We start from the raw sequence: 27,311 nt of genomic DNA, 5'->3' as shown, positions 1-27,311 counted from the left end.
TGAACTCCCAACACAAAAGTGGCACTGACAGATCAGATGCTGGAACTGACTCAACGAACTTCAGCACATCTCCTGTTTTATTCAGTGTCTGATCACTGAGGAGACTTTGTTTTCCTGTAGTCATCAAAACTAAGAAACAAATCCCATCTTTTATCCAATCATTTCCAATTTTGGAATAATAATTTTAAGTAAGTAAATATTAAGTTACACAGAAGGATACATTTTTCAGTGTAACTTCATACTTACCCAGTAGGAAGTGCCATATTTACCTAGTAAAAATACCAAAATTTCTAAAACTATTATTTGGAAAACCAGTAGTCTTAAAAAAGATTATATTTATTTTCTCTACCTTTTTTTTTTTTTAATGGTTTACCCTTTTAAAACCACTCTCCATTCTCAGGAACTATCACATTCATATTTAGTAAGTTTAAAAATCTAAAAGACTATTTAAAAATGGCGATAAAACAATAAAGTTTAGAACCATCAATGTCATTTAAATCTTAGGAGAAATTTTTTTTTTAAATAAGTGTTTCATTTCTAAACTAAAGACCTGTGGCAGAGATGTAGTAATTTCAAAGACCTCAAACCAACTCCCCAGATATTAGGACTTACTCTTGTGAGGACAAAATAGAAAAATCATACTGCTTAATAGAAGGAATTGATACATTTTTAAGAGTAATAAGAAAAATATGAGGATGATGATACTCATTATAATGACTTCAGTAATGCCTAACATTTATTGCATGTTTTAGGTACCAGGTACTGTGCAAGAACTTCACATACATTATCTTATTTATTCTTTATAATAGCCCTATGAAATAAATGTTCTTATTATTCCCATTGTATAGTTGAGGAGACTGAGATTTAGAGGGTTTCACTAACATATTCAAGGTGAAGCCTGAAGTAGGAACAGCTATCTGACTTCGAAGCCTAGTAAAGCATGAAAACATGAACAACAACAATACCACAACAGCAACAACAACCAGCAATCTATGCCCGTGAGCAACAGGTAAACAGGGCCAAATATGGCCAGCCCATCCCTGTAGTTACTCATATATCTGTGGAGAAGGCAGATCATGAAAGATACCTACCACGCCTTATAGTAGATGAGCAATATATGTGTCGTTTTAATATTGAACATCAGGTTGGTGACACTGGCTTTTGTTAGCCCATCACTATTTGATGATCCTTTAGGAGGTATCATTCAAGGATAGTTTGAAGAGCTGGAAGGTGAGGGAATCTCTCTTTTACCTGTCATTCCACACTTTCATCATGCCCTTCACATTCAACAGCTGAAGTGCCACATTTAGTCATCTCTTTATTATACCACATCCACTTATAATTATTGATAATTATGACAGAATTGTTTACCAAACAGTGTGAGTTCTTAAGACTGAATCAGTCACAGTATATATGAAACATACGTATTTATTCTTTATGGAAACTCAGAATATTATTGTAGAATATTATTTTTCTACAATATTATTTGTAGAATTAGGCACCTGCAGACTCTAAGTACAGGGAGTTTTGCATATCGTAGGAGCTCATTCTTCAGTTGTTAATAATTAGCCTTCATTTTGGCTTAAATAGAAGCACGACATATATTTGCCGTTACTAAAGTCTGAAAATAGCAAATATGCTTAGAGGCTTAGCACATGGGACATTTTTTATGTATTAATACTTCCTCTGAGTTGTGCCAGTAGGACTGTCTCAGAAAATAATGAGACCTTGGCAAATGCCAAAAGAAAACAAACTCCTAACAGCTTTTAGACTCTGAAAATAGAATTTGAATAAAGACAAGTACGAATATGAAATATGAACATACATAAGCTTATGAATAAATTAGATAGTTGGTATTAGATATAATTGGTTTTTTTTTTTACTAACCCCTTAACATATTGGTTTCTTTTCTACTCTAACAACTTGTTTTCCTTTTCTAGGATTGGCGTGGGTGGGTTTGAAACATCCACAGACTTCAAGCCTTAAATATCTAGAGCAGTTAAAACATTTTGGCAGTTAATATTGCATAGTTACATTATAGCACATTTATTAGGAGCTATGGCCTAATCGATTTTTTTCTTTTTTTGTCTGTGTGACCTACTTATTTTCTCAACTACAAGATGTTGAGAATCCCTTCAACATTGAACTCTTCATGGGTTATTTTTGAACACTAGTCATTGATTTCATTTATCTGGACCATAAATTTTAATTTTCTGGCCTGGAGATTGGTTTTGACTGGGCACATTTCCCAAGAAATAACAAGTATTTGCTTAAACATGAAGCATCTGTGATTTTTCTTTTGCTATTCACTTATAGGAGAACCCTCTGTTATTAATAGCCTGGGGCAAAGGTTCTATGAAAGAGACAGAATGGGTGGCTTTTCCTTTTTTACTTCCTGAGAAATGACAGATGGTATAACATAAACACTCAGTCTCTCACAAGATGTAATTTGAAAAGCTTTCCATTAAAAGTAGAAACTAGACACAGTGCACTTAAGGATAATCGACCTTGGATATAATCACCCTAACAAGCAATGAAACAAGCTCATGCCTCATCTCTGTCAATTACATAGGTGTCAGATACCTTTTCAAGTTAAATGTAAAGTCTCTGTATTGTAAATATTTAAAATTTTTCTTTATACATATTATGATGTTCTTGACATCTTAAAAAGCTTTTCTGGTTACCGAGAGTCTGCCTCTCCTGTGGCTTGTTAATTCTGAAAGAAAAGAAAGCGCCCAGGCTGGAGTATGCCTTTTCACATACCGATGAACCTGTCCAGTGCCACACCTCATCCATCCGACCTATACACCCCAGAGGAATATCCCAGGAGGGGATATTCCTCTGCCTTAGTCATCCCAGGGCCAGGAGCCAGGCAACCCACACAAATTATTCAAACTAGCCAATCCTAAACTGTTCACCCTGCCTTGCCTTGCATTTCCCAAGAAAATCCCCCAAAAGGCAGTGGCCTAAACCTTCCCTTTCTCCTGTCTTCTGTCTCCTGACCACCCTGGTGTCTTCTTTCCTGCATGACCCTGAGTGGCCTGCTGTGCCTCCTGTCTCTAGGACGTGTAAGTTTAATACACTTTTTTTTTTTTTTTCCCCTGAGGCTCTCCTCTGTCTCCTCTTGTGGCCATAAAAGAATATAAAACAGTCTCTGTGTAAAGTCTTTGCTTTCTATAGAATCATAATGATTCTCACCAGTCTCGAGCTTGGCTCTCATTTCCAACTCTTTCTATAAATGGACAGTTTCCTCCCCACCAACTTATTCTCAGAAAGATACATGCCAGACTGATGAGAGTATCTATCTGTGGTGAGGGAAGAAAGGGCTGGAACTGATCTTCAGAGAGGGTTTTAGCTTTACCTGTTAACAATCTAATTTTTTATAAGACAGATGAAACAAATATTCATAACTATGGTAAAATCTGTATTTAATTCAAAAGCCTAGATATTGCCTCTGCTCTAGGTTATCTATTCCTGGGCCCTAGTATTACTGTGACTTCTATTCTTCTCAAGTGTTTCCCAATATTTCCTACGTTACTACACACAGGCGTATCCTTAAAATCCTACCCCTTCTTTGGCTCCCATTGTGAGGTAATATTTTAGTGTATTTCCTTTGGGTCAAGAGTATGTATGAACACATATATGTATATTTACTTATATACAAATGGAATCTTGCTCTGGTAAAGAAATATGTTGAATTTACTTGTCTTTGACTTATAAGACTACCCCCGCCTATAAAATACTAATTCCATTTCTATGTTTAGCACCTCAGAGCCAACAAAACACACTTATTTTCCATCTCAATCCCCAAAATAGTTCACTAAGGTAAGTGGAGTCTACCTCTCAAACCCCATGCCAGGCTTCCTTGCTGCTTTCACTTCCTTTTCTTATAATATGGCAAACTACTTTTTCCTGATAAGCCGCTACCTATGGTAGAATTATCTTGGTCACTTTCAACCTCTTATTTCCCTGTTTCCTCATTATTTACCACCTGGGCTGAAATGGATATTTGCAAGAGAAAATAATAATAGAAAATAAGGCTCCATTATAAGATGGCATTATTTGTATGAAGGGCCTGTTTATGAAAAGGACAATATATTAAAATAGTATTTTTACAATATTTAAATATTTTTAAAAAGTAAATGGTTAGATTTAAGAGTAGATTGAACATGTCATCTGCTAAGAAGCTAAGGAATGACATCAGCATGTGTATAGATTTCCGACATTAGAGCGCTAGAAAAGAGCATTTACAATAGCTAGTTTGTCTGTTTTCTTTCTATCCCTTTCCTCCTTCAATCCATGTCATAACATATCATAATGTTACCATCAAGATATTTACAAAATACAGACCTGATTTAAAAATATTGCCTTGATTAAAAAGCTTTGCTGGACCACCATTACCTGCCAAGTCAAATCTGAATCCCTTAGCCTGATGTATAATAGATTCTTTAAACAATGGTCCATCCAACCTTTCCAACTCCATTTGTGCCCTCTGTACCAAAAACTCTGTGTTCTAGTCATACAAAGTTGACAAAGTGACAAACAGCACCTAAACTCACCAGATGCTGCCAATCCTCCATGACTTTGCTTTCCCTGTACCCGTTGACAAAGAATGCCCTGTGGCCACTTCCCCACTTGCTGAACTCTTACTCATTCTTCATTGTCCAGCTCAAATGCTCCTTCTAAGACCTCTCCAGCCAGAATTCACACTAACTCATTAAAAGCAATATTATAAAACGCTTATATGGACAAGGAGACATAGAGAAGAGTACAAAAGAATGCGCATGAGGCTGTTAATATTGAGTATAGTTATTTGGATTTTTATTTCTTCCACTGACCAAGTAGTACTTTTTCTTTTCCCTGAGACCAGGTTTCCTTTTATTGCCCAGGCTGGGATGCAGTAGTAAAATCATAGCTCACTGCAGCCTCTAACTCCTGGGCTCAAGCAATCCTCCTGCCTCAGCCTCCTGAGTAAGTAAGACAACAGGTACATGCCAACATGCCCAGCTAATTTTATGTTGTTGTTTTTTTTTCGCTATGTTGGCCAGGCTGGTCTTGAACTCTGACCCTCAAGAAATCCTCTCATTTCAGCCTCCCAAAGTGCTGAGATTATAGGCGTGAGCCACTGTTCCCGGCCAAATAATACTTCTGAGGTTTAAAAAATTAAAATGAGCTGGACATGGTGGCTCATGCCTGTAATCCCAGCACTTTGGGAGGCCGAGGCTGGAGGATCACTTTTGGCCTGGAGTTCGAGACCAGCCTGGCCAACATAGTGAAACCCTATCTGTACTAAAAATATAAATAAAAAATTAGCTGGGTGTGGTGGAATTCCAGCTACTCGGGAGGCTGAGGCATGAGAATCAATTGAACCTGGGAGGTGAAGGTTACTATAGGCCAAGATCTGTCTCAAAAAAACAATATTAAAATGAAGATTTTAAAATAAAAGTAATAATTGACAAATATTTCTATGAATAAAACCATATTGATTTATCTATATTAATTTTGTACAGGGAAAGTCTATGATTTTTAGGTCCTTGGATACCTGGATTCTTATTCCTGAGCCACTAACAACTAGATGTGGAATTTTGGGGAAGTCAAAGTCTCTGAACCTTAGTAAGATAAGAATGCTAATAAATGAACTTTAAAGTTTCTTCCAGCACTAAAATTCTACGGATTTAATCGCATATATGCTTCAATGAATATATTATCGCACTTCGCCAATCTGATTTTTATGATTTCAAAAGTTGTTAAAACCGGTTAGTTGCATAGTTCTTCTTTGTCTATTTCTGGGGCAGGAGTAACCTCAAATCTAAGTGCTATAGAAAACAAGACAGATAATTAAAAATATCACCCTTCTTCTATGTGTCCATGGTGGCTCTCAATACACACAACACAGTATTTCTTAAGATGCTATGATTACCCGGTTTGCATTTCTGGATTTTTCCTTTCTTTTTTTTTTTTTTTTTTTTGAGACAGAGTTGCTCTCTTGTCACCGAGACTAGAGTGCAATGGCGCAATCTTGCTTCACTGTAACCTCTACCTCCCGGATGCAAGCGATTCTCCTGCCTCAGCCTCCCGAGTAGCTAGGATTACAGGCACCTGCCACCATGCCTGGTTAATTTCTGTAATTTTAGTAGAGATGGGGTTTCACCATATTGGCCAGGCTGGTCCCAAACTCCTGACCTCAGGTGATCCATCTGCTTCGGCTTCCGAAAGTGCTGGGATGACAGGCGTGAGCCACTGCACCTGGTCACGTGTCTGTTTTCCTGCAGATTGTGAGCCCTGGGTGGTTTAAGGGCAGGAAATGCTTCTCCCTGGTGCTACACACTGGCTTGACTACACAGTAGGTGATTAACAGTTCACTGAAGAGACGAATTGAAATGAAGGACATTCGTGTGAAAATATTCTCTTTGTTTTTGTTTTTAGAGACAGAGTCTCACTCTGTCACGCAGGCTGGAGTGCAGTGGTGTGATCTTGGCTCACTGCAACCTCTGCCTCCCGGGTTCTAGCAATTCTCCTGCCTCAGCTTCCTGAGGAGTTGGGGATTACAGGTGTGCGCCACCACATACGGCTCCTTTTTGTATTTTTTTTTTTTTTTCAGTAGAGACAGGGTTTCACCATGTTAGCCAGGCTAGCCTTGAACTCCTGACCTCAAGTGATCCATCCACCTTGGCCTCCCAAAGTGCTGGGATTACAGGCATGAGTCACCATGCCTGGCCTGTGTAAAAATAATCTGATCCAAGAGAAAAGGATGACTAATCTTGTGATTGATAACTTGAAATCTTATCTTTTTTCTTTATAATTTAGATTAGAATTTTAATTAATCTGTGACATATTCATTAATCACAACAATTTTAGGAATTCTTTATAATTTTTACAAATTTTATTGGCTTTCCGTTTGTTGCCAAATTAATTCGATCATCAAGAAGCAAATAGCAGGTTTCATGCTAGTATGGGTCAAAAGCTTTGTTCTTTCTGATTGTGATGGCTGCAGCCCAATATGGGAGATGAGGTGGGAAGATGTGAAGAGCTCAATGTAGTTGTGGTCCATCTGCAGGGACTGGAGAACTCCTGTAGGAAAATCTTACCTGAAGTCCTTGTCTCAGTGAGGCTAGGCCAGGCCATGAAGAGAACTAGGGACCACCCCATTCTCACTGTTGTCCTATATGCCATCTGAATTAAACACACACTCTCCATTCAAGGAAAAGCAAAAAAAAGTGACAAAGGGCTCATGCATTTAATTCCAACTACAAGCTATGGGGTTTCCTTGCCCTCTTCCTTGCTGATTGTCTTTCTGCTGCCCAGTGGGTCTAACAGTAGCCACTGCTCAAAGGCATTCTAATGGCAGTGCCCTAAAACCAACATCCTTGAACCTCTCATAGAAAACAAGAAGTGATTTGAGAATTATTTATATATGGCTTCCTCATAGAGACTAACAACACATTTTAAGCGTTTATAAATAGAGATATTAGGAATTTTAAAAAATTAGATTGCTAAACAAAAATAGATTTCATAACAATAAAGGTAAAATATAATTATTAAAGAGCATACCGCAGTACCCTGGGGTTCCACATACTGTCTTCATGAGCACTTGATGTTCCACAATTTTGGAGAGTCCAAAATCAGCTAACAACACAAGAAAAAAACTTAATGAAGCACATCTTCTCAGCTTTTATAAGATGACAAAATATTTGTTATTCAAAAATAAAACTAATTTATTTATCTGTTTTCTTTTGTATTTGATGATGGGGTCAAGGTGGGTGGGAACAAGTCACCCAAGAGGAAGCTAAAAAAACAATCCATGTGTTTCTTTAAATTGGAGAAAAATATGACTTCCAAATACATTTACAAATAAATCTATATTTAATCTTTGTTCTTCTGTACAATTCCCAGCTTTCAGCAAATAAGCATTTTTTTTCTTTCTTTCTTGTTTTGTTTGTCTGTTTTTTAGATGGAGTCTTGCTTTGTTGCTCAGGCTGGAGTGCAGTGGCGTGATCTTGGCTCACTGCAACCTCCGCCTCCTGGGTTTAAGCAATTCTTTGCCTCAGCCTCCCGAGTAGCTGGGATTACAGGCACGTGCCACCAGGCCTGGCTAATTTTTTTGTATTTTCAGTAGAGACGGAGTTTCACTGTGTTAGCCAGGATGGTCTCGATCTCCTGACCTCGTGATCCGCCCACCTCGGTCCCAAAGTGCTGGGATTACAGGTGTGAGACCCCGCTTCCAGCCAAGCTATTTTTTCTTAAAGTAATAGTTGCAATAGTTATATTTTATCTAATGTTGTTAATTCTGAAATTTATGTAACAGTAACTCTAAGGGACAATACAGAATTAATGATATAATCCAGAATCTTTTATTTATTGACAGAGAGGAGGAAAAAATAGACTTTCATCAGTGAAACAAGAATTAACAGAAATATCAAAATGTTCAGCTTGAAAATACATGTCAGTCTCCAATGTATTTCACTTATAAGAATTTACTCTCATAAGAAGACTATACGATTTTTTTGGTAAGAATCCTTTTTATTTATTTCTCAGAATATTACCTAGGTAAAAGATTATCAAAAGTTGCTACCATTATGATCTATTTGCTGAGCTCTCTCTCTCTCACTCAAGAAACATCAGGAAACCATTCAAGGGCATTCTTCAAGACAGGCAGGTGCAGAATGAATTCCATTTTAGACTTCAAAGATAAACCCACATTTCCTGGCAGGTGCCTGATCCTTATCAGTGAAAACAGCAGGAAGCCCTTCAGAAAGAAAACCTCTCCTGCCTAAATTAGTATCTAACCATCCATTTAAAGAAATTGCTTTAAGGATTAAATCTTTGAAAGTGATGTGAAAGGAAATGGAAACTGCCTGCTGTCCCCTGCCTTACAGGAGTGATTATGAGAACAAGCTGGCTGCCCAGCAGGACTTTCAGGATTTTTTCCTTAGGTTCTTGCATTCATAAAGCACATTATGTTATCTGAGCTCTTCCCTGATATAAACAACTTAATTGTTAAAGGTGTTAACATCTGTAAATGCAGTGAACTTGGCAGATCAGCACGATAAGGACAGCACCAGAAGAGCAATGCCCTTCAGAGGATTTAATGAAGATTCCACTAGCGAGAATTCACTGAAAATAAAGTTTATAATATTTTTTGAAATGAAGATTTACTTTGGAAGAGACATGGAAAGTAATATTTATTTTTTTCTAAAGTGCTAATTAAAGACTTCTTTGGGTAGATCAGAATTTCCCAAAGTTCATCTTTATAGTTTTTCAAAATGCTTATTGGTTAAAAAAAACAGTCTCATAGGATATGATATAATATGTCATTTTATATGTTAACAGTTTTAAGGTTCTGGAAAGTCCTATAGAAATAAAAATCTTGTTTAACTTTTTTAAAGTTGGCATTTCTTAACTCATTTGATCAGCCATAGCATTTCTGTGAATCGCTCCCACCCTTATCCACCCTGCTGAGAACCCAGTGTTCTGTGGAGTGCATTTTGAGAAAGACAGATCTTAATTTATCTCTGTTCATATAAACAAGTGACTCAAAGCCTAGACTTACTAATATGTGCTAAACATTTTATGTCAAAGTTCTTTATTACCTAAAATTAAGCTCCAAGCAATGTGTGGAATAAAAGTTAATATCTCCAAAAGAAGTGTTACTTTTTCCATCATTTTGTTCACTATAAACTTATTTACAAAATGCAAGGTCATCTCCTATGGTCCTTGCCATTTCTAAGTTGTGATTCCTTCATGTGCCCAGCAACAGAATACTAACTTCTAGGCAATATTTTCCAAATAAACATTCCAGGAAAGAGCACAAACTTCCCAAACAACATATTATTCCTTTACAAATGTCAAATATTCAGGAAAACTGAATGGATGTAAAACTGGATGGAGCAATGTTTAAAAATTCCACACAGTATAATTTTTCTAATCTGGAAAAAGGGGTCACAAAAAAAGAAGAAATGTTCTCACCGATTTTGAGTGGTGCATCTGGGGCTGGAGTTGCATAGAGAAGATTCTCTGGTTTGAGATCACGATGGACAATTCCATTTTCATGTAGATACTAAAGAGGGAAAATAATGAAGTAACATTTGTGTAATTCTATTTAAGGTTTGACTGTCTATACTTAATCTTTTAAGAACTATAAGTTATGTGATTCAAGAACACATATGACTTAATGATAAATACCATAAATCTGCTTTAAACTGTATACATTAAATAATACTTTACAAATAGTTACCTAAATGTAATGCAATTTAAATTGTATAGAATCTATTCCCAGAAGGAAATATTTACTCCTCAGCTAATATTACAGTTCTCTTTATGCATATTACTATATCAAATGGAATTAGCTAATTATTATAATGATGTAAAGGTGCTGTGTATTGAAATTTGTCTGGCTTATTAACTAACAAGCATAATTGGATGTGTGATCTTATAAACTCATAGAGCAAAGACTTCATAATTATTGTCTAAACAGACATTTAGATGTGAGTAGTTATTATAGAGAACTATCCTTAATAAGACAAATACCGTTTGAAAATGATGGATGCACTCATAGGCTCTCCTGAGAATTAGTAAGTCTAACTGTCAATATAGATGTTGAAAGTTGTATTTGAGATGAATCTTAAAGATCACATCTAGCAACTCTGCTCATTTTATTGTATTTTAAATTATTTTGTAAAATCATGTATAAGCATATATGCAACATATTCTCATTGCAAATGCTGAAGTCGTACCTGATTTCCCTTCCCCCAGTTCCAGTTCCAGTCCCCACTTTAAAAGTAATCCCTCATCAGTTTGAAACACTTTTTTCCAAAAAGTTTGTTTGAACACTTTTTCTATGCATTTACAAATGAGTCCATATACACCGGGCTAGATTCACTAATGCCTAGAAAATACATTCTCATATAGCAAAGACTTCATAATTATTGTCTGAACAGACATTTAGAAAATGTCTGAAAACATTCCTAGAAAATAAGTTCTAGGCATTAGTGAATCTAGGTTCAGAGCCACTTGTTTATATGAACAGATTTCTTTACAGATGTCAAATATTCAGGACATCTGCGTATTACATTGGCTTATGCCTGTAATACCAGCACTTCGGTGGGCCGAGGTGGAAGGATCATTTGAGTCCAGGAATTCGAGACCAGTCTGGGCAACATAACAAGAGCCCACCTCTATGAAAAATTTTACAAAGCCAGGGATGGTGGTGCACGCCTTGTAGTTCTAGCTACTCTGGAGGCTGAGGTGGGAGGATCATTTGAGCCCAGGAGGTTAAGGCTTCAGTGAGCCATGATCAGGCCACTGCACTCCAGCTTGGGTGATAGAGCAAGACCCTGTCTCAAAAGAAAACAAAAACAAAAAACCAAACCAAAACAAAAGACTATATATGTATATACACAAGGCAATATCCCTGGTTTCCTCCACTTTCCTACTTAAATATATCATTAATACAATTTTTAGGTGGCTTTTTTTTCTGTTTAACAAAATATCTTTGAAGGCTTACCTTCATATTACTTTAGTGTATTCTATTTAATTCTTGCATCTTGTATCATAATTAATTTACTTATTCATTTTTAATGGACAGTCAAGTTGTTTTCAATTTTTTAAAAGTTACAAGTAATATAATATAAACATTCCAGCACTTGAATATTTGAGTGTTTCTGCTGGTATTTTTCTAGGACAGATAACTGGAAGCAGGTCCAGTTGTGGAGTCAAGGCATACAGCATTTTAATTTTAACATGCACTTCAAAATCACTCTCCTAAAAGCCTCCATCAATTTTCACTCACACAAACAACGTATGCATATATGTTAATATCTTTGCTAAATCTGTATTTTTAACTTTTGCTGAGCTGGAGTGCAAAGATTGTGCCTTAAGTTTGGTTTAATTTGTCTTTCTCTGTTCACTAGCATAGTCGAGCTTCTCTTCATATGCTTCTTGGTCAATCAGTTTTCCTCTTCCATGAATTTCCTGTTCTTAACATTTGCCCGTGTTTCTGTTGGTTTAAGAGAAAAAGTTGCCAGTGTGCTATACTCTCTCTCCTTTTCTACCACGTGCGGGAAGGCAAGGAGTCCTTTATACTTAAGCCAAGTAAGGGGGGTTGTGGAGGTACAGCTTCAAGATCACTTAGTAATTTGGGGAAACAGGTAACTGGCTCATGCATGAAAATGGAAAGAAGAGTGGACAGTTGCAGCAGGAGAATGCAGAGAGGGCCTCAGGGAGATTCAGCTACTCTTAAATAATAGCTGGATGTACATTTCTCATGGGCCTGGTATGGACTCTGCAAGAGCGAATTAGACGTGAGTCTCCATGAAAAAACTCTTCATAGGAGCATTTCCTGCCAGGGGATGCCACCTTAGCATCACAGAAAGCAGAGTGTGAGGGTTGTGACAGTGGCACCTGAGGCTCTTACATGTTCTAAACACTTACTGTATTCTAATCTATTTTAAATACCTTATACCTGTTGACTCATTTTATCTTCACAACAGCTCTAACCAGTAAGTCATCTCATATCTGTTTTCCAAATGAGGAAACTGAGGCCCATAGAGGCTAAGAAATCTGTACAGTATCACAACTAGACATTAGAGCTGGGATTCAGACTCAGGCATTTGGCTGTAGAGCACATACGCTTTCCTATTATATAATTCCCGAGGAGATGCTCAATGAACATTTGTTACTTGCTTGATTAAGGTGAGGGGAAAAAAGGAAAATAACAACGAAGGAAAAGAGGGGAGGTTACCGGAAAGGAAAGGTAATGAAGGTAGGAAGAGAAATGAGAGAATGATAGAGGAGCATGCTCGACCATGAATGATACCCAGGGAAAACATGCAGTATCCCCAAGAAGGAAGATACTGTATCTTGATATAAGCTGAGTTTGAAGGGGAAGACAGATATAATATCTCATATAGTAGCTTTGGAACAATCTAAGAATTGCAAAGTTTGGGACCAATAGAACATATTGATTCCCCACCCCCCCCAATCTTACCCAATTTAGAAACTCCATTGTGTTGAGAAGAAAATGACGCTAAACATAGGAACACAGTAACAATGAGAAATGAAATTACCTGGTAAGTTTTGTTTAGCAAAGAATTAATTATATGAAGATCCTCACTAAATGTTGTTCTGGCTTTCGTGAAAAGAAAAGGTGGTTGTGTTCTAAGTGCAAGTTAAACAACAACAACAACAACAAAAACAACAAAAAAGAAAACATCATTTGGCACTTCATAAAGGAGAACTAGACTGGATAAAAGAAGGAAAGTTTAGAGAAAAATACTAGAACGAGGAGCTATACACTATTAAAGGAACAAGCTTTAAAACAAAACAAAGCAATTAAATGCTAACGGTTATTATCTTGGCTTTTAAAAAGACATGCAGAGATAATTTGCTAAACATTACTTGTAGAAAGATTATCAAAGTCATGATATATTCATATATATATAGTATATATATAGTAGGGGGAGGCATTTAAATATATATGACTGATAAAATGTCAGGAGTCACTATTTCATTTTTGTTTACATCCCCTGATAAACTTTGACCAATAGAATTTCTAACCTTTACATTATCTCAAGTCAGGAAGACAAGTAGAAGGAAAATGTGAAGTATGATTTTTCTTTCCCCAAAAAGATAGAAACATTAGAAAGATCAACACTCTTTTAGAGCACACATTCTCAAACTTTTTGGTCTCAATAACACTTTATATTCAAAAAAAATGTTGGAAACCCCAAAGAGTTTTTGTTTATGTGAGTTATATCAAGCAAGATTTACTGTATTAGTAGTTAAAGCAAAAATTAAATTAATAAATTAAAATGCCTATTAATTTTGAAAAAGCAGTAAGCTCATGACATTGCTTATTGAAATATTAAAAATACAACATTGAATATATTAAATATATTTAATATTTTAAGATATATAACATTTATATATTTCAAAATGTGTTAAAATATACATTCTAAAAAAAATAACTATTTTTAAAACAAAAAATTAGTAGAGTGCTATTCTTTCAGTTTTGCAAATTTCATTAATTTCTGGCTTAACAGAAAACAGCTAGACTTTCATATCTACTTCTGCATTGTCTGGTATAAAACCACGCACTATGTAGCCTCTGGAAGATTTCACTGTATAAATATATATATATATGTGTGTGTGTGTGTGTGTGTGTGTTTTGTTTTGTGTTTTTTGTTTTTTTGAGACGCAGTCTGTCTGCGTCCCAGGCTGGAGTGCAGTGGCGCGATCTCAGCCTACTGCAATCTCCGCCTCCCAGGTTCAAGCAATTCTTCTGCCTCAGCCTCCTGAGTGCCTGGGACTACAGGCACGTGCCACCATGCCCAGCTAATTTTCTTTGTATTTTTAGTAGAGACAGGGTTTCACCATGTTGGCCAGGTTGGTCTCTAACTCCTGATCTCAGGTGATCCACCTGTCTCAACCTCCCAAAGTGCTGAGATTATAGGCAAGAGCCACAGCTTCCAGCTGAGATGCCTTCCTATTATGATAAAATGATTTTGACATCACAGAACCCCCTAACAGGATATCAGGATCCTCCAGGGATGCCTAAACTAGACTAGACTTTGAAAACTGCTATCTTGGGCATCTGGAGACACAAAAAGATCAGTTTAAAGAGCCGAATAATAGATATGCTTCCCTTTATTTTAAAACTGAATTTTAAAAGAAATACACACTTCTAATATCATTAAGTACTAATCTCATTACTTCAGGACCACTGTACATAGAGAAGAGGAAAAGAAAATAAAGAGAAAAACATGCTCCTAAAAATTGTGTAGTCATGGGAAAATGTGCAAAGACATTTTATAATATCATATTAATATTATCTATAGAGTCAATAAAGAAATACCTAATCATGGAGAAACATCTCTTACCAAGATATTGTTGATTTTAGCTACAGATTATTTAAATCATGGGGATTAACATAAATAGATACATGCACTAGAAAGAATAAAAACATGGTAACCGGATATTCTAGAATAAACCATATGTTCAATGTAATCATAATTAAAGTAAAGCAAAGACAAGCAAAAAAATAGAAAAAACAAACCATAAACAAGAATTGGGGAGAAGATTTTTAAAATCTGCTATGTCAGTCTAACAATTTAATGGAGACAGAAACAACAAATCTGACAATTGTAGCACCCTGCTACCAAAGGTTATCTTGACAAATGCTAACCTTTAATAAAGAAATTGCAAAAGCAAATAAACAGGGGTACACAAATTAATGAAAACTTTAAGGAATAAAAATAAGGAAGAGGAGGAAAAGAAATAGTAGGAGTCATGGAAGCACAATTAATTTATTTGCTCAAATTTTAAGTGTACTATATTTTTACAAAGCATAAGACAACAAATACAATTTTATCTGCAGAGCAGTTGAGAGAGACTAATATATTTTAGTATATACTATAAAATAAATACAATATTTGCTGCCAAAGGCATATCTCTGCTAAGTTCTGTTTAAATATCTTGCCCTCAGTCTTGATCATGAGTTGACAGAAATACGTATATTAAGATTTCTTTTGCATTGTTTCTGAAACAATTATTAAAGAAAGACTTCATGAGTGGTGCTTTGGCAATGCCCAAAGTATATCATTTGTTAGCTATGTGACCTTAAACAATTTATCTATCCTTTAAGCCTTGGTTCTCTCATCTGCAATGCCCACTTTGCAGATTGTAGCAGGAATTAGTGAAGAGGTGTGTAAGTACTCAGTATGTTATGAGCATGTAATAGATATTCTATGTGTAAATGGTAGCCATTCGGACTCTAACATTGCTATTTCACATACCTTGTAAAATACATCACATTTAGAAACCCTTTGAGACTTGGAAAACTTGCTCTTTTCTAAAGTATCAAAGGATACTTTGATCAGAAAATACTTGCTTTATAATTCATATTTTTCCCTTCTGTTCTGCTGCCAAAAATCTCAGTGAAAAAGAGGTTTCAATTACAGAAACAGCCGAGTTTGGATATGTTTACCTCTTCCTTTCTTTACCTGGCTTTTGATTCCCTTTTCTACTTTAATAGAAATTTTATATGCATTTTTCATTTAATTTGCCAAAAATCTTCTACCCAAGATGATGCAATATAACTTATAAATAGAATATGTCATACTTACGTCTTTCTTCACTCTTTAAAAAGGTCTCAGTGAAATGTGTACTGAATTTTCTCTGTATGTGTTTATAGTTTACAATAAGAAAGTTTAGGTGTTAGAAAAGAAACAGTTTGTGGTAATTAGGATTTGAAACATTCTTACTATAGTTCTGTCAACTATATAACAAAGAATTTCTAAAATAAATAATATTTCTTATTGATAAACAGTTGCACTTCCAGTCCTGTTATTTTGTTTATGCTCAGTTCTCCTGGGATTTCCTGTAGTTCTTCCAGAGCCATCCCTTAGTGCTGCTTGGATCTCATCCCATGTCCTCCCAACTCCTGAGTCAAGGTCCATGTCTCCTGCCTTCTCTTTACCTCTTCCTCTCCATTTCCTCTTTCTTCCCTTGCATCATGTCAGCATGCTCTAGACTAGGAGCTATGGTCTTCAAAAATAAATAAGAAAAAGAAAGCAACCACTACCTCCATATTCTCTCAAACCCACATATTCCCAGCTTTCTCTGGCTATACTCAATTGTTTCCTACTCTAGTCAGCCAATTTCCTGAAAATGTAGTTTCCCCTCATTTTTGTTTCTTTAACACACTATAATCTTATTTTTGTCTTATCAAACCCAATACCCATGTTCTGACTCATTTTTCTCAACCCGTTGCACATCTGACTATATTGGCTAGTCCCTCCTTCAGACTCTCATAGGCTAGTGTTCCTTGCATCAGCAGCCTGGCTTTCCTGACTCCTCTGTTCTTTCAGCCTCCTTCCCAGGCTCCATGTCTTCCACTTGCTTAGGACCTTCTGCTTTTTCTGTGTTTCCAGGGTGAGCTCATCCAAACCACAAATTGAGGTGTCCCTTATTCCACTGTGTCCCAAATCTCTATTGCCTGCCTAAACTTCTCTGTAGCTCTGGACTCCATTCAACTTTCTACTCTACGTTCCATTGGAATGTTTCATTGGTGTTCCAGTCTCAACATTTCTAAAACTAAACTCATAGTTTACCCTGAGTCTGCTTCTTTTGTACCTGTATTCCCAATCCCTACAAATGATACCATCCAATTGACCAAGCCAGAAACCTGAATTCATCCTATTCCTTCATCTCCTTTATTTGACACACCCAATCCATGTTGATGTGTAGGCTCTCCCTCCTTAGTGACTTGTGTATCCCCACCTCCTCTCCCTGCTTACTGCCCTTGCGTCCAGCCAGGCCACTAGCATGTTTTCCCTCTTAATTACTCTAATAACCAGCTTAGCTGTCAGCTTCCCAATTTCCAGCATTACCCTCCTCCAGTCCCTGCTTCGCACTGACACAAGAGTAGACAGATCTAGACAAGGCACTCCCCTGCTTAAAACCTTCAGTATCTTTCCACAGTTTCCAGCATGCAGGGCAGCAGCAATGTTGTATTTGATTGTGTAGCTCTTGAGCAGGGATCACAAACTCTCAAGCGGGGAGGAAGATACCCTAAAAGAATGAAGGAGGTAGGCATGGAGTAAAACAAAAGGGAGACATTGGAAAGCTGTAGGGACTGTGCCGGTTTGTGGAGACAGCATGACCTTTTAAAAGGCAATGGCTACTCCAGTTCAGTCAACTGTGGTCAGGTGGGATGCAGACCCCAGGTTGTTAGCTCTTCTGATTTTTCAAGGCGAGAGAGAAATTAAGATTCTTTTGATGTAAAATTCCAAATTTTCAATGTTGGCCACTAAAATGTTAAATCATGCACATGCCAAACAAAATTCTGCAGTCTATAATTTTGCTTTAAAGTTTAAAAGGGAGCTGGGCACTCAGTAGATGCCCAATAAACATTTGTTAAGTGTATGAATAAATAAATGATTATTTTTCTGACTCTACTTCCTAAATTGAATGTTCACAGGGTTTGTTCTCCTAGTCTTCTCTTTTGCTGTAAACTCTTTGAGCACATTTGTCTACTCTTTCCTTCTGCTACTTTTTATAGCATAAAAGAGTATACATGAATGTAAAAAATTATGATTTTAATTTTTTTTAAAAAATTTAACTATAATACTTATGTATTACTTGGATAATTTTTTACAATAAATTTTCTCTAAGTGGCAGGCATTTCATATATTTGTTTATCCTGAATACCACACATTTGCTACAAATGATGTGATTTGAATATGATAGATACAGGGTACATTTAGCTGGCAACTACGTCTATTCTCATATTAACTAAACATACTAGGTAATTACATTGCTAGCAGTTTGAGAATTAAAGGTCATTCCATGACAATATCTTAAAAGAATTCCCAATTCAGTGTTGTTTCTTAAGCTCCAAGATCATTTATCCAACTGCCTTCTCTCATTTCCAGTTGGATATCTTGTGGGCACGTTAACTTTATCATGTCCATAGCTGCACTCTCGACCTCCCTGCCCTCTTCGTTTCCTCCACCTGAAAACATAATCTCTCCATCAACTTAAGTGTTCAAGTCAAAAACTGACTTTCTCTCCTTTACCATCATATCCAATTCACAATTAGGTAATTCCAAAATGTCTCCAGAATGGCCCTGTCTCTTTCGTGAGCACTACCCCAGCTGGATGGCGATAGCAGCCCCTTAAATACGTGCTTTGATTTTCAGCATGCCACCTTTCACACTATTCTTTACATAAAGCACAGGGAATCAGGCCATTTCTTCTCCTTGTGAAAGTCTTCAATGGTTTCCCATGACTTTATCCTGGCCTTCAAAGTCTTGGTGATCTGGTTCCTGTGCTCCTCTCCAGCCTCATATTCTGTCACTCTCCCCTCTCTTGTTCTGTTCTCTGATACAGACTTTCTCTCAGTTTTTCAAAATCCTTCATCTCTTTCTCACCTCTGGCTATTCCCTGACTGAGCCCATTCACACTTCTTCATCTGGCCAGCTCTCCTCATCCTCAGGACTTAGCTATAATGTCACTTCCTCAGGGAGGCTGTACCTATCCTTCCAAACTAACATATGTGCCAGCTCTTACATCCTCTCATTGATGCCTCCTATGTTTCTTTACAGCACGTATGTTTCTTTGCAGGCTCTCCATTCACGATGTCTCCTCCACTGGACTGAGAACTCCATACAGACAAAGAATCCCCAGATACTACATTTCCTTCACAGAGCCTGACACTAACTATGCACTCAGTAAATGCTTTTGAATGATTAATAACTCAATTTTCCTATAGATGCACATATTGTTCTACTTTTTAAATCATAAACTTATCGTCAAAAGGTGATAGTAATCTAGACCTTTTATTTATTCATTTGTTGTTACTCATTTATAATAGAAGTTAAAATTTTAAAATAGAAAATATTGTGCTTACATCGTGGCAATCTACTTCCACAGTAATGCCACTTCATCATCTTTAGCAGAAGCACGGCTCTTAGCATCTGTGCACTTATTAAACATATACTATTCTTGGTAGATAATACTACTTAGTCACCTCAGTGGTGCTTATTGAGTATTAGTGAGATAAACGAGATTTACCTTGTGACTTTGAGAAAGGCCAAAACCCGATAAGAATATTTTAACTGTGAGATCAGAAGAAAGAGTATCAACTTCCAAATGACATTTTAAACCATTACCTAATTCATTTTTGTTCTGTAGTAGCATTATGTTGGTAGTTATTGCTGAATTAATTTCTTCACATGCTTTGAAGTTGATCTGAATATTCAATACAGCATTGCCTCAGGGGAGTTTGGGGAAAGGCTGTTGAAAATTCATTTGTTAGTTTTCTCTTCAGTACCCTTTGTGTCTGAAACTTTCATAAATTGTACTGGTCAGTGTATTAAAGTGAAACTGATGTGCTGACTTAAAAATCAAGTGGCTAAAGAAGTAGTGATGATCCTAGCCATAATAATAACACTAGTGAGAAGTGGGCAAGTTCAAAGGCACCTGTTAATAAATGAAGGCATCCTGTTAGACTCCAGTAGTGAGAATGAAGATGGCCAAGACTGCTGCCGGCCCTGCAGCTGAGGTTTATGTGTGTGCTTTGTTGCTTTAGGATTTGGGTATGGCTCAGAAGTATCAGAATGAAGCAGCACTTTGCTGGAAAACACTTGCTGGGATCGCAATGTCATAGGGGAAAAGAACAGGATGCTGGTAGTGAGATAATTATGAAAGCCTCTGGGTAGGGAATCCTGGGGTATCAGGTTAGAGTAGTAGACAAGAGAAGAGGTTACAAAGAACACACTGACTGTGGCATGAGTCTCCTCCACAAACTAAGTCAGAGTGGAGAAACACGGATACTTTCATGGATTCGAAATTTATTTTCCTGTCTATTTACACATATGCAGGCCATAAAACTATATTAAGTACGTATTTCTAAGATAAACTACATGGCACTGGTGGAAAATGTCATTTTGTCTACATTACTTTCCTTAGATTCAACTCAAGACCTAAAATATTTACTCAATTAAGAGTTTAATGAAACACCTTTGTTTTCAGTAGAAATCCTTATTAAGTGAATGGTTATTATTTTAAATTAGAAATTATGCAAAAAAATGAATAGAAAAAGCTAGGTGTCTAGAAATAGAAAAAATTCATGCTGACAGCATAAAAGTGTATAAAGAAAACTGGAATAATTTGCCTGCAATCAACAAATCAGCATATAAAACTTATTTGTATATAAGGTTAGAACAAGTATATGTTGTGAGGCAACTGAGAGGATGTTGAGATTGTTTGAGGATAAACATGATTATTTCATTCTCTAATTTCCACTGTATGTGCCCAGGTTTCAGAAAAGATGAGATTTTAGGAACGGAGGCTATGGAAAGGCTTGGCTAATGAAGTAAAGGTGGTATTCAGGAAAAACTTCAAAGCTTGGGAAAAGGTTCAAAAATGATCTATAATTTTTCAAAAATGATCTATAATTACAGAGAAAGCAGCAGCAAGCAAATTTTTGTAATGGGAAAGAAGAGATTAGATTGGAGCAAAAAAGTAACAAGGGGAGCTCCCGAGTCTGCACACTCTGGCCAAGCAGAACCTGGGGACCTTGACCTTGGCCCTACAGACAGGCTGAACTGTTTGCATTGTCCAGAGAAGCTGATTGGGCAGGACTGAGTATGAATGAAGAAATTACTCCATTCTCAGGCAAAGAGGTGAGCTCTTTCACCAAGATGAGGAAGCTGAAAATATCATTATGAAAGATGACTGTGCTTTAGATGATAGTATATACTTTATATATTAAAAAATAAGGCTAGATATTTGGAATGTACTGGAGAAAGAAAAGAGTTTTGGGGTGCAAGTAAAAGCTATGTCAAATATGACCAAGAGTAAAAATTTGCAGTTTTTCCTTGAAAAAATTTACATTCACCAATGTATAAATGATTCCTAAAGCAAATACGCATTAAAGTAGAATGAGGAATTAAAAAATATAAAAGCTCCAATCTTATCTTACCATTTAGTCTTTAAAAAAAATGCAATAACCAAAATCTCCAATTCCCTTTTAAAGAGACAAAGACTGCTGCTCTGAATTCAGGGGGTGTCTAGACATGTAATTAAACTCTCTCTATGGTCCTAACAAAAACTGTTTCATTGTGTAATGAAAGCTACTGCATAGTAATTTAGTTTAATTACAGCTATGCTGTGTTCAATGGGCTGTGTGTGGTTAATTGATAATGTCTCAGGAGTTGGTAGGAGGAAGTTTGAATCTCTTTAAAAATCTAACAGGACAAAGAAGAACCAGTTATTACAGAAAGAAAACATTATTCTGACTACAGTTTTCTTGATGGAAAGAAAAATTAAACTATATGAATTTGCTCTTTTCTTCTCAAAAAAATTAGAATGAGTATACATAAATTTAAGTAGGAACTTCAACGTGATACCCTATTTTGTTGTCATGTCTGCTTTGGAGACCTAGTAGGTACTACCATTGTCTTTATCACTGACCTCTACTGTGTGATGTCTTAAGAATCATCAACAGAATATACGAGAAAAGTAATAAGAAACTACTGTCTCCCTTGACCAGCTCAACAGGCCTGATTAGGATTGTCCGGCTGTGAAATCTGTGCTAAACTATGATCCACAGAGCATCCCAGGACCAGAAGAATCTATTTCAGGTAAAATAGCCAAGCTTTGGAGCCCCTGAGGCATTCTTACCTGTTTTGGAGTCATCCTTAATGCCTCATTTTACCTCACTGGTCTTGGCCAATCAGTCATAATTCTACCTCCAAAATATGTCTCATATCTATCTGTTCTTCTCATTTACATTGTCACTACTTAGTAAGGCCCTTCATATTCTCTAGTGGCACTATTTTATTTTATTTTATTTTATTTTTGAGATGGAGTCTCGCTCCGTTGCCAGCCTGGAGCGCAGTGGCATGATCTCGGTTCACTGCAACCTCCGCCTCCAGATTCAAGCGATTCTCCTGCCTCAGCCTCCTGAGTAGCTGGGACTACAGGAGTGCGCCACCATGCCCAGCTAATTTTGTATTTTTAGTAGAGACGGGGTTTCACCATGTTGACCAGGGTGGTCTCAATCTCTTGATCTCATGATCCTCCCGCTGGGCCTCCCAAAGTGCTGGGATTACAGGCGTGAGCCACCGTGCCAGGCTGCCACTATTACATTTGTCTTTTAATCACTGCCATACATCCAAACATGAGGTCATCTTTCTAAATCACAAATTAACTCATGTCAATCATTGATTTAAAAACAAAACAAGTCACTAGCTATAAGCTTAAGTCTGATTTCTCCATTATGAAAATTAAAGGCCCTTCAAAATTTGTCCCCAATTTGTGGCTGTGCATCATCCTGGGACAATTCTTGCCATGAATTAGCCACAAAGCCTTACTTACCATTCCTAAGCCATGCTATACACATTCCTACTTGGTTTCCAGAGGGCAAATCTTTCATGTACTTAATAATGATCTTTTAAAATGTATTTTATAGAGATTCTTGAAATAGGATTACTCATCCCACATGCTCTTCCAGAATCTTACCACTTCCCCATCCAGAGGTGGAGTCTAACTTTCCTTCCCTTGGTTCTGGGTAGGATTGTAACTTGCTAATAACCAACAGAATGCAGGGGAAATAATAATGTGTGATTTCCAAGGTTAGGTCTTGATAGTCAATGCAGCTTCTATCTTGTTTGCTAGATATTCGTTTCTGGGTCCCTGAGCAGTCCTGTAAAATGTATGACTATCCCAAGGCTATCATGCTGTAAGAAAACTGGGCAACATAGTTGCATCAAGTATAGTGCTTGTGCTCCAATCAGCAGTCCCTGCTGAGGTTCCATGTGATAGACGTTACCAACTTCCAGACATGGGAATGAATACAAATCTAGATTACTCCTTCCTCAATCATCAAGCCCTTTTAAACCTTTAAGTCTTCTTGGCTTAGACTCTAGATGTCTAAGCCTCTAGATGTCTTAGACTCTAGATGATGGAGCAGTCCTGACCCAAAGAATATATGAATATAAGACAATGGTTGTTTTAACTTGCTAAACAGGATAATTTGTGAACATATCAACAGTAACTAGAACACTTTATAACCCAGATTAATACCATCTGCTCTGTGAAATCTTCCTCCAGTCTCAAAAGCAAAATGAATCATTTTATCCGCCTCCCATGACGTTATTTTTATCCATAGTCAAATACTTTAATGCTGTCATCATATTTGTGCGCTTACCTATCAAAGTAAAAATATATTCCTTGAAAGCAGGATTTGTCTTACTCATCTCTGTGCTCTTAGAATCTAGGCACAGGATGTGGTATTTAGTAGTTTTGACAAATGTTTATAAAAATAACATATGAAAGGAGTGAATGAATGACTGGAATTATGAGCTAAATGAGTATCTCTGGTATGTATCAACAAATAGACACAAAATACCAAGGAATGGCTAGAATTCGCTCTGAAGTCTAGCACATATTTGTACTTAATAAATGTTTCTTAAATACACAAAATGATGGGAATACTTGAGCTGAGATAGCCCAGCTCCTAATATATTTGGATAAGAATAGATGTCCTAAGTCTATCCCAGTTCATAACCTTATGTGGCTCTGTGTTCAAGTTAGCAAACTCAACTAACTCTGCTCTTTGTTTAAGGTACTATCAATATCTGCTCCTGGACAGCAGATGAGGAAGTCAAATATAACACAAATTGATTGGTTCTGTTTTGTAGTGCACAACTGAATTTACTCTAGCATTGCAGTTCTGCTAGTGATGAATTCTGCAAGGTTATATATGTCTGATGAAGTCTTCATTTTTGAAAGCTATTTTCACTGACTTTAGAATATCAAGTTCCTGGGTTTTTTTCTTGTAATTTTAAAAAAGTTTTTAATTTTTAAAAATTTTTGTGGGTATATTGGAGGTGTGTGTATATATGTGTGTATACACACACACACACATATATATGAGGTACATGAGACGTTTTGATACAGGCATGCAATGTGAAATAGATACATCATGGAGAATGGGGGTATCTATCCCCTCAAGCATTTATCCTTTGAGTTACAAATAACAGTTAGTTATTTTAAAATATACAATTAAGTTATTATTTACTATAATCACTATATTATGCTACCAAATAGTAGATCTTATTCATTCTTTCTAATTTTTCTTGGCACCCACTAACCATCCCCAACTTCCCCCCAACCCCCTACTACCCTTCCCAGCCTCTGGTAACCATCCTTCTACTCTCTATGTCCATGAGTTCAATTGATTTGATTTTCAGATGATACAAATAAGTGAAAACATGTGACGTTTGTTTTTCTGTGCCTGACTTATTTCATTAACAAAATAATCTCCAATTCTATCCATCTTGTTGCAAATAATAGGATCTCATTCTTTTTGTGACTGAATAGTACCGTTGTGTATATGTACCACATTTTCTTTATCCAGTCATCTGTTGGTAGACACTTAGGTTGCTTCCAAATCTTTGCTATTGTAAACAGTGCCGAAACAAACATGGGAGTGCAGATCTCTCTTCAGTATGCTGATTTCCTTTCTTTAGGGTACATACCCAACAGTGGGGTTGCTGGATCGTATCGTAGCTCAATTTTTAGTTTTTTGAGGAACCTCCAAACTGTTCTTTATGGTTATTGTATTAATTTACCTTCTCAACAACATTGTACAAGGGTTCCCTTTTCTCGACATCCTCACCAGCATTTGTTATTTCCTGTCTTCTAGACATAAGCCATTTTAACTGGGTGAGATGATATCTCATTGTAGTTTGGATTTGCATTTCCCTGATGATCAATGATGCTGACTACTTTTTCATATGCCTGTTTGCCATCTGTATGTCTTCTTTTGAGAAATGTCTATTCAAATCTTTTGCCCATTTTTTATCAGATTATTAGATTTTTTTCCTATAGAGTTGTTTGAGCTCCTTTTATATTCTGGTTATTAATTCCTTGTCATAGGAATAGTTTGCAAATGTTTTCTCCCATTCTGTAGGTTGTCTCTTCACTTTCTTGATTGTATCCTTTTCTGTGCAGAAGCTTTTTAACTGGATGCAATCCTATGTGTCCATGTTTGCTTTGGTTACCTGTGCTTGTGGGGTTTTGCTCAAAAAGTCTTTGACCAGACCAATATCCTGGAGATTTTCCCCATGTTTTCTTGTAGTAGTTTCATAGTTCGAGGTCATAGGTTTAAGTCTTTGATTGGTTTTTATTTAATTTTTGTATATGGCAAGACATAGGGGTCTAGTTTCATTCTTTTGCATATGGATATCCAGTTTTCCCAGAACAATTTATTGAAGAGACTGTCTTTTTCCTAGTGTATGTTATTGGCACCTTTGTTAGAGATGAGCTCACTGTAGGTGTGTAGATTTGATTCTGGGTTCTCTGTTCTGTTCTATTGGTCTATGTGTCTGTTTTTATGCCAATAGCGTGCTGGTTTGGTTACTAGCTCTGTAGTACAACTTGAAGTCAGGTAATGTGATTCCTCCCAGTGTTTTTTTTTTTTTTTTCTTAGAATAGTGCTTTGGCCATTCTGCTGGGTCTTTTGTGGATCCATATAAAATTTAGGAGTGTTTTTTTCTATTTTTGTAAAGAATGTCATTTGTATTTTGATAGTAATTACACTGAATCTGTAGATTGCCTTGGGTAGTAAGGGCATTTTAAGAATACTGATTCTTCCTACCCATGGACTTGAAATACTTTTCCATTTGTTGGTGTCTTCTTCAACTTCCTTCATTAGTATTTTACGGTTGTCATTATAGAGATCTTTCACTTCCTTGGGTAAGTTCCCAGCTATGTCATTTTATTTGTGGCTATTTTAGGTGAGATTATTTTAAATTTCTTTATCACATCGTTCACTGTTGGCATATAGAAATGCTACTGGTTTTTGTATGTTGATTTTGTATCCTGCGACTTAACCAATTTGTTTTTCAGTTCTAATAGTTTTCTTGTGGAGTCTTAAGGCTTTTTCCAAATATAAGATCATATCATCAGCAAACAAGGGTAATTTAACTTCTTCCCTTGCACTTTGCATATCTTTTTTTTTTTTTTTTTTTTTTTTTGAGACGGAGTCTTGCTCTGTTGCCCAGGCTGGAGTGCAGTGGCGCAATCTCGGCTCACTGCAAGCTCCGCCTCCCGGGTTCACGCCATTCTCCTGCCTCAGCCTCCCGAGTAGCTGGGACTACAGGCGCCCGCCGCTGCGCCCGGCTAATTTTTTCTATTTTTAGTAGAGACGGGGTTTCACCATGGTCTCGATCTCCTGACCTTGTGATCCACCCGCCTCGGCCTCCCAAAGTGCTGGGATTACAGGCGTGAGCCACCGCGCCCGGCCACATATCTTTATATCTTTCTCTTGCCTGATTGCTTTAGCTAAGGCTTCCAGTACTATGGTGAATACCAGTGGTGACAGTGGGCATCCTTGTTGAGTTACAGATCTTAGAGGAAAGGCTTTCAGTTTTTTCCCATTCAGTATAATACTAGCTGTGGGTCTGTCATATATGGTTATGTTGAGGTATGTTCCTTCTATATCCAGTTTTTTGAGGGATTTTATCATGAAAGGAGGTTGAATTTTATCAAACGCCTTTTCAGCATCAATGAAATGATCATATGGTTTTTGTTCTTCATTCTGTTGATACGACATGTCACACTGATTGAGTTGCATATGTTGAACCATCCTTGTATCCCAGGGATAAATCCCAGTTGGTCATGAGGGATCATCTTCCTAATGTATTGTTGAAATTGGCTTGCTAGTATTTTGTTGAAGATTTTTGCATCAATGTTCATCACAGATACTGGCCTGTAGTTTTCTTTTTTGATATATCATTGTT

The 27,311-nt window shown here is 36.8% G+C and overlaps 1 protein-coding gene across 3 annotated transcripts in view; it reads right to left on the bottom strand.

Annotated features, from left to right (window-relative positions):
* The window catches only part of CAMK4 (calcium/calmodulin dependent protein kinase IV), a 261,081-nt gene that overhangs the window by 32,873 nt on the left and 200,897 nt on the right, over nt 1-27,311 (bottom strand). For all 3 annotated transcript variants that reach the window (XM_025387906.1, XM_025387907.1, XM_025387908.1), the window contains 2 exons: nt 9,967-10,057; nt 7,552-7,626 (listed from right to left, as the gene is read on the bottom strand). In XM_025387906.1, coding sequence (XP_025243691.1) covers nt 7,552-7,626; nt 9,967-10,057 — 166 coding nt within the window. The remainder of the gene's footprint in view (nt 1-7,551; nt 7,627-9,966; nt 10,058-27,311) is intronic.

Source organism: Theropithecus gelada, chromosome 6, assembly GCF_003255815.1.
Source record: "Theropithecus gelada isolate Dixy chromosome 6, Tgel_1.0, whole genome shotgun sequence".
Taxonomy (NCBI): Eukaryota; Metazoa; Chordata; class Mammalia; order Primates; family Cercopithecidae; genus Theropithecus; species Theropithecus gelada.
The sequence above is the reverse complement of the archived record's forward strand: the minus strand, read 5'-3'. Positions and strand labels throughout refer to the sequence as shown.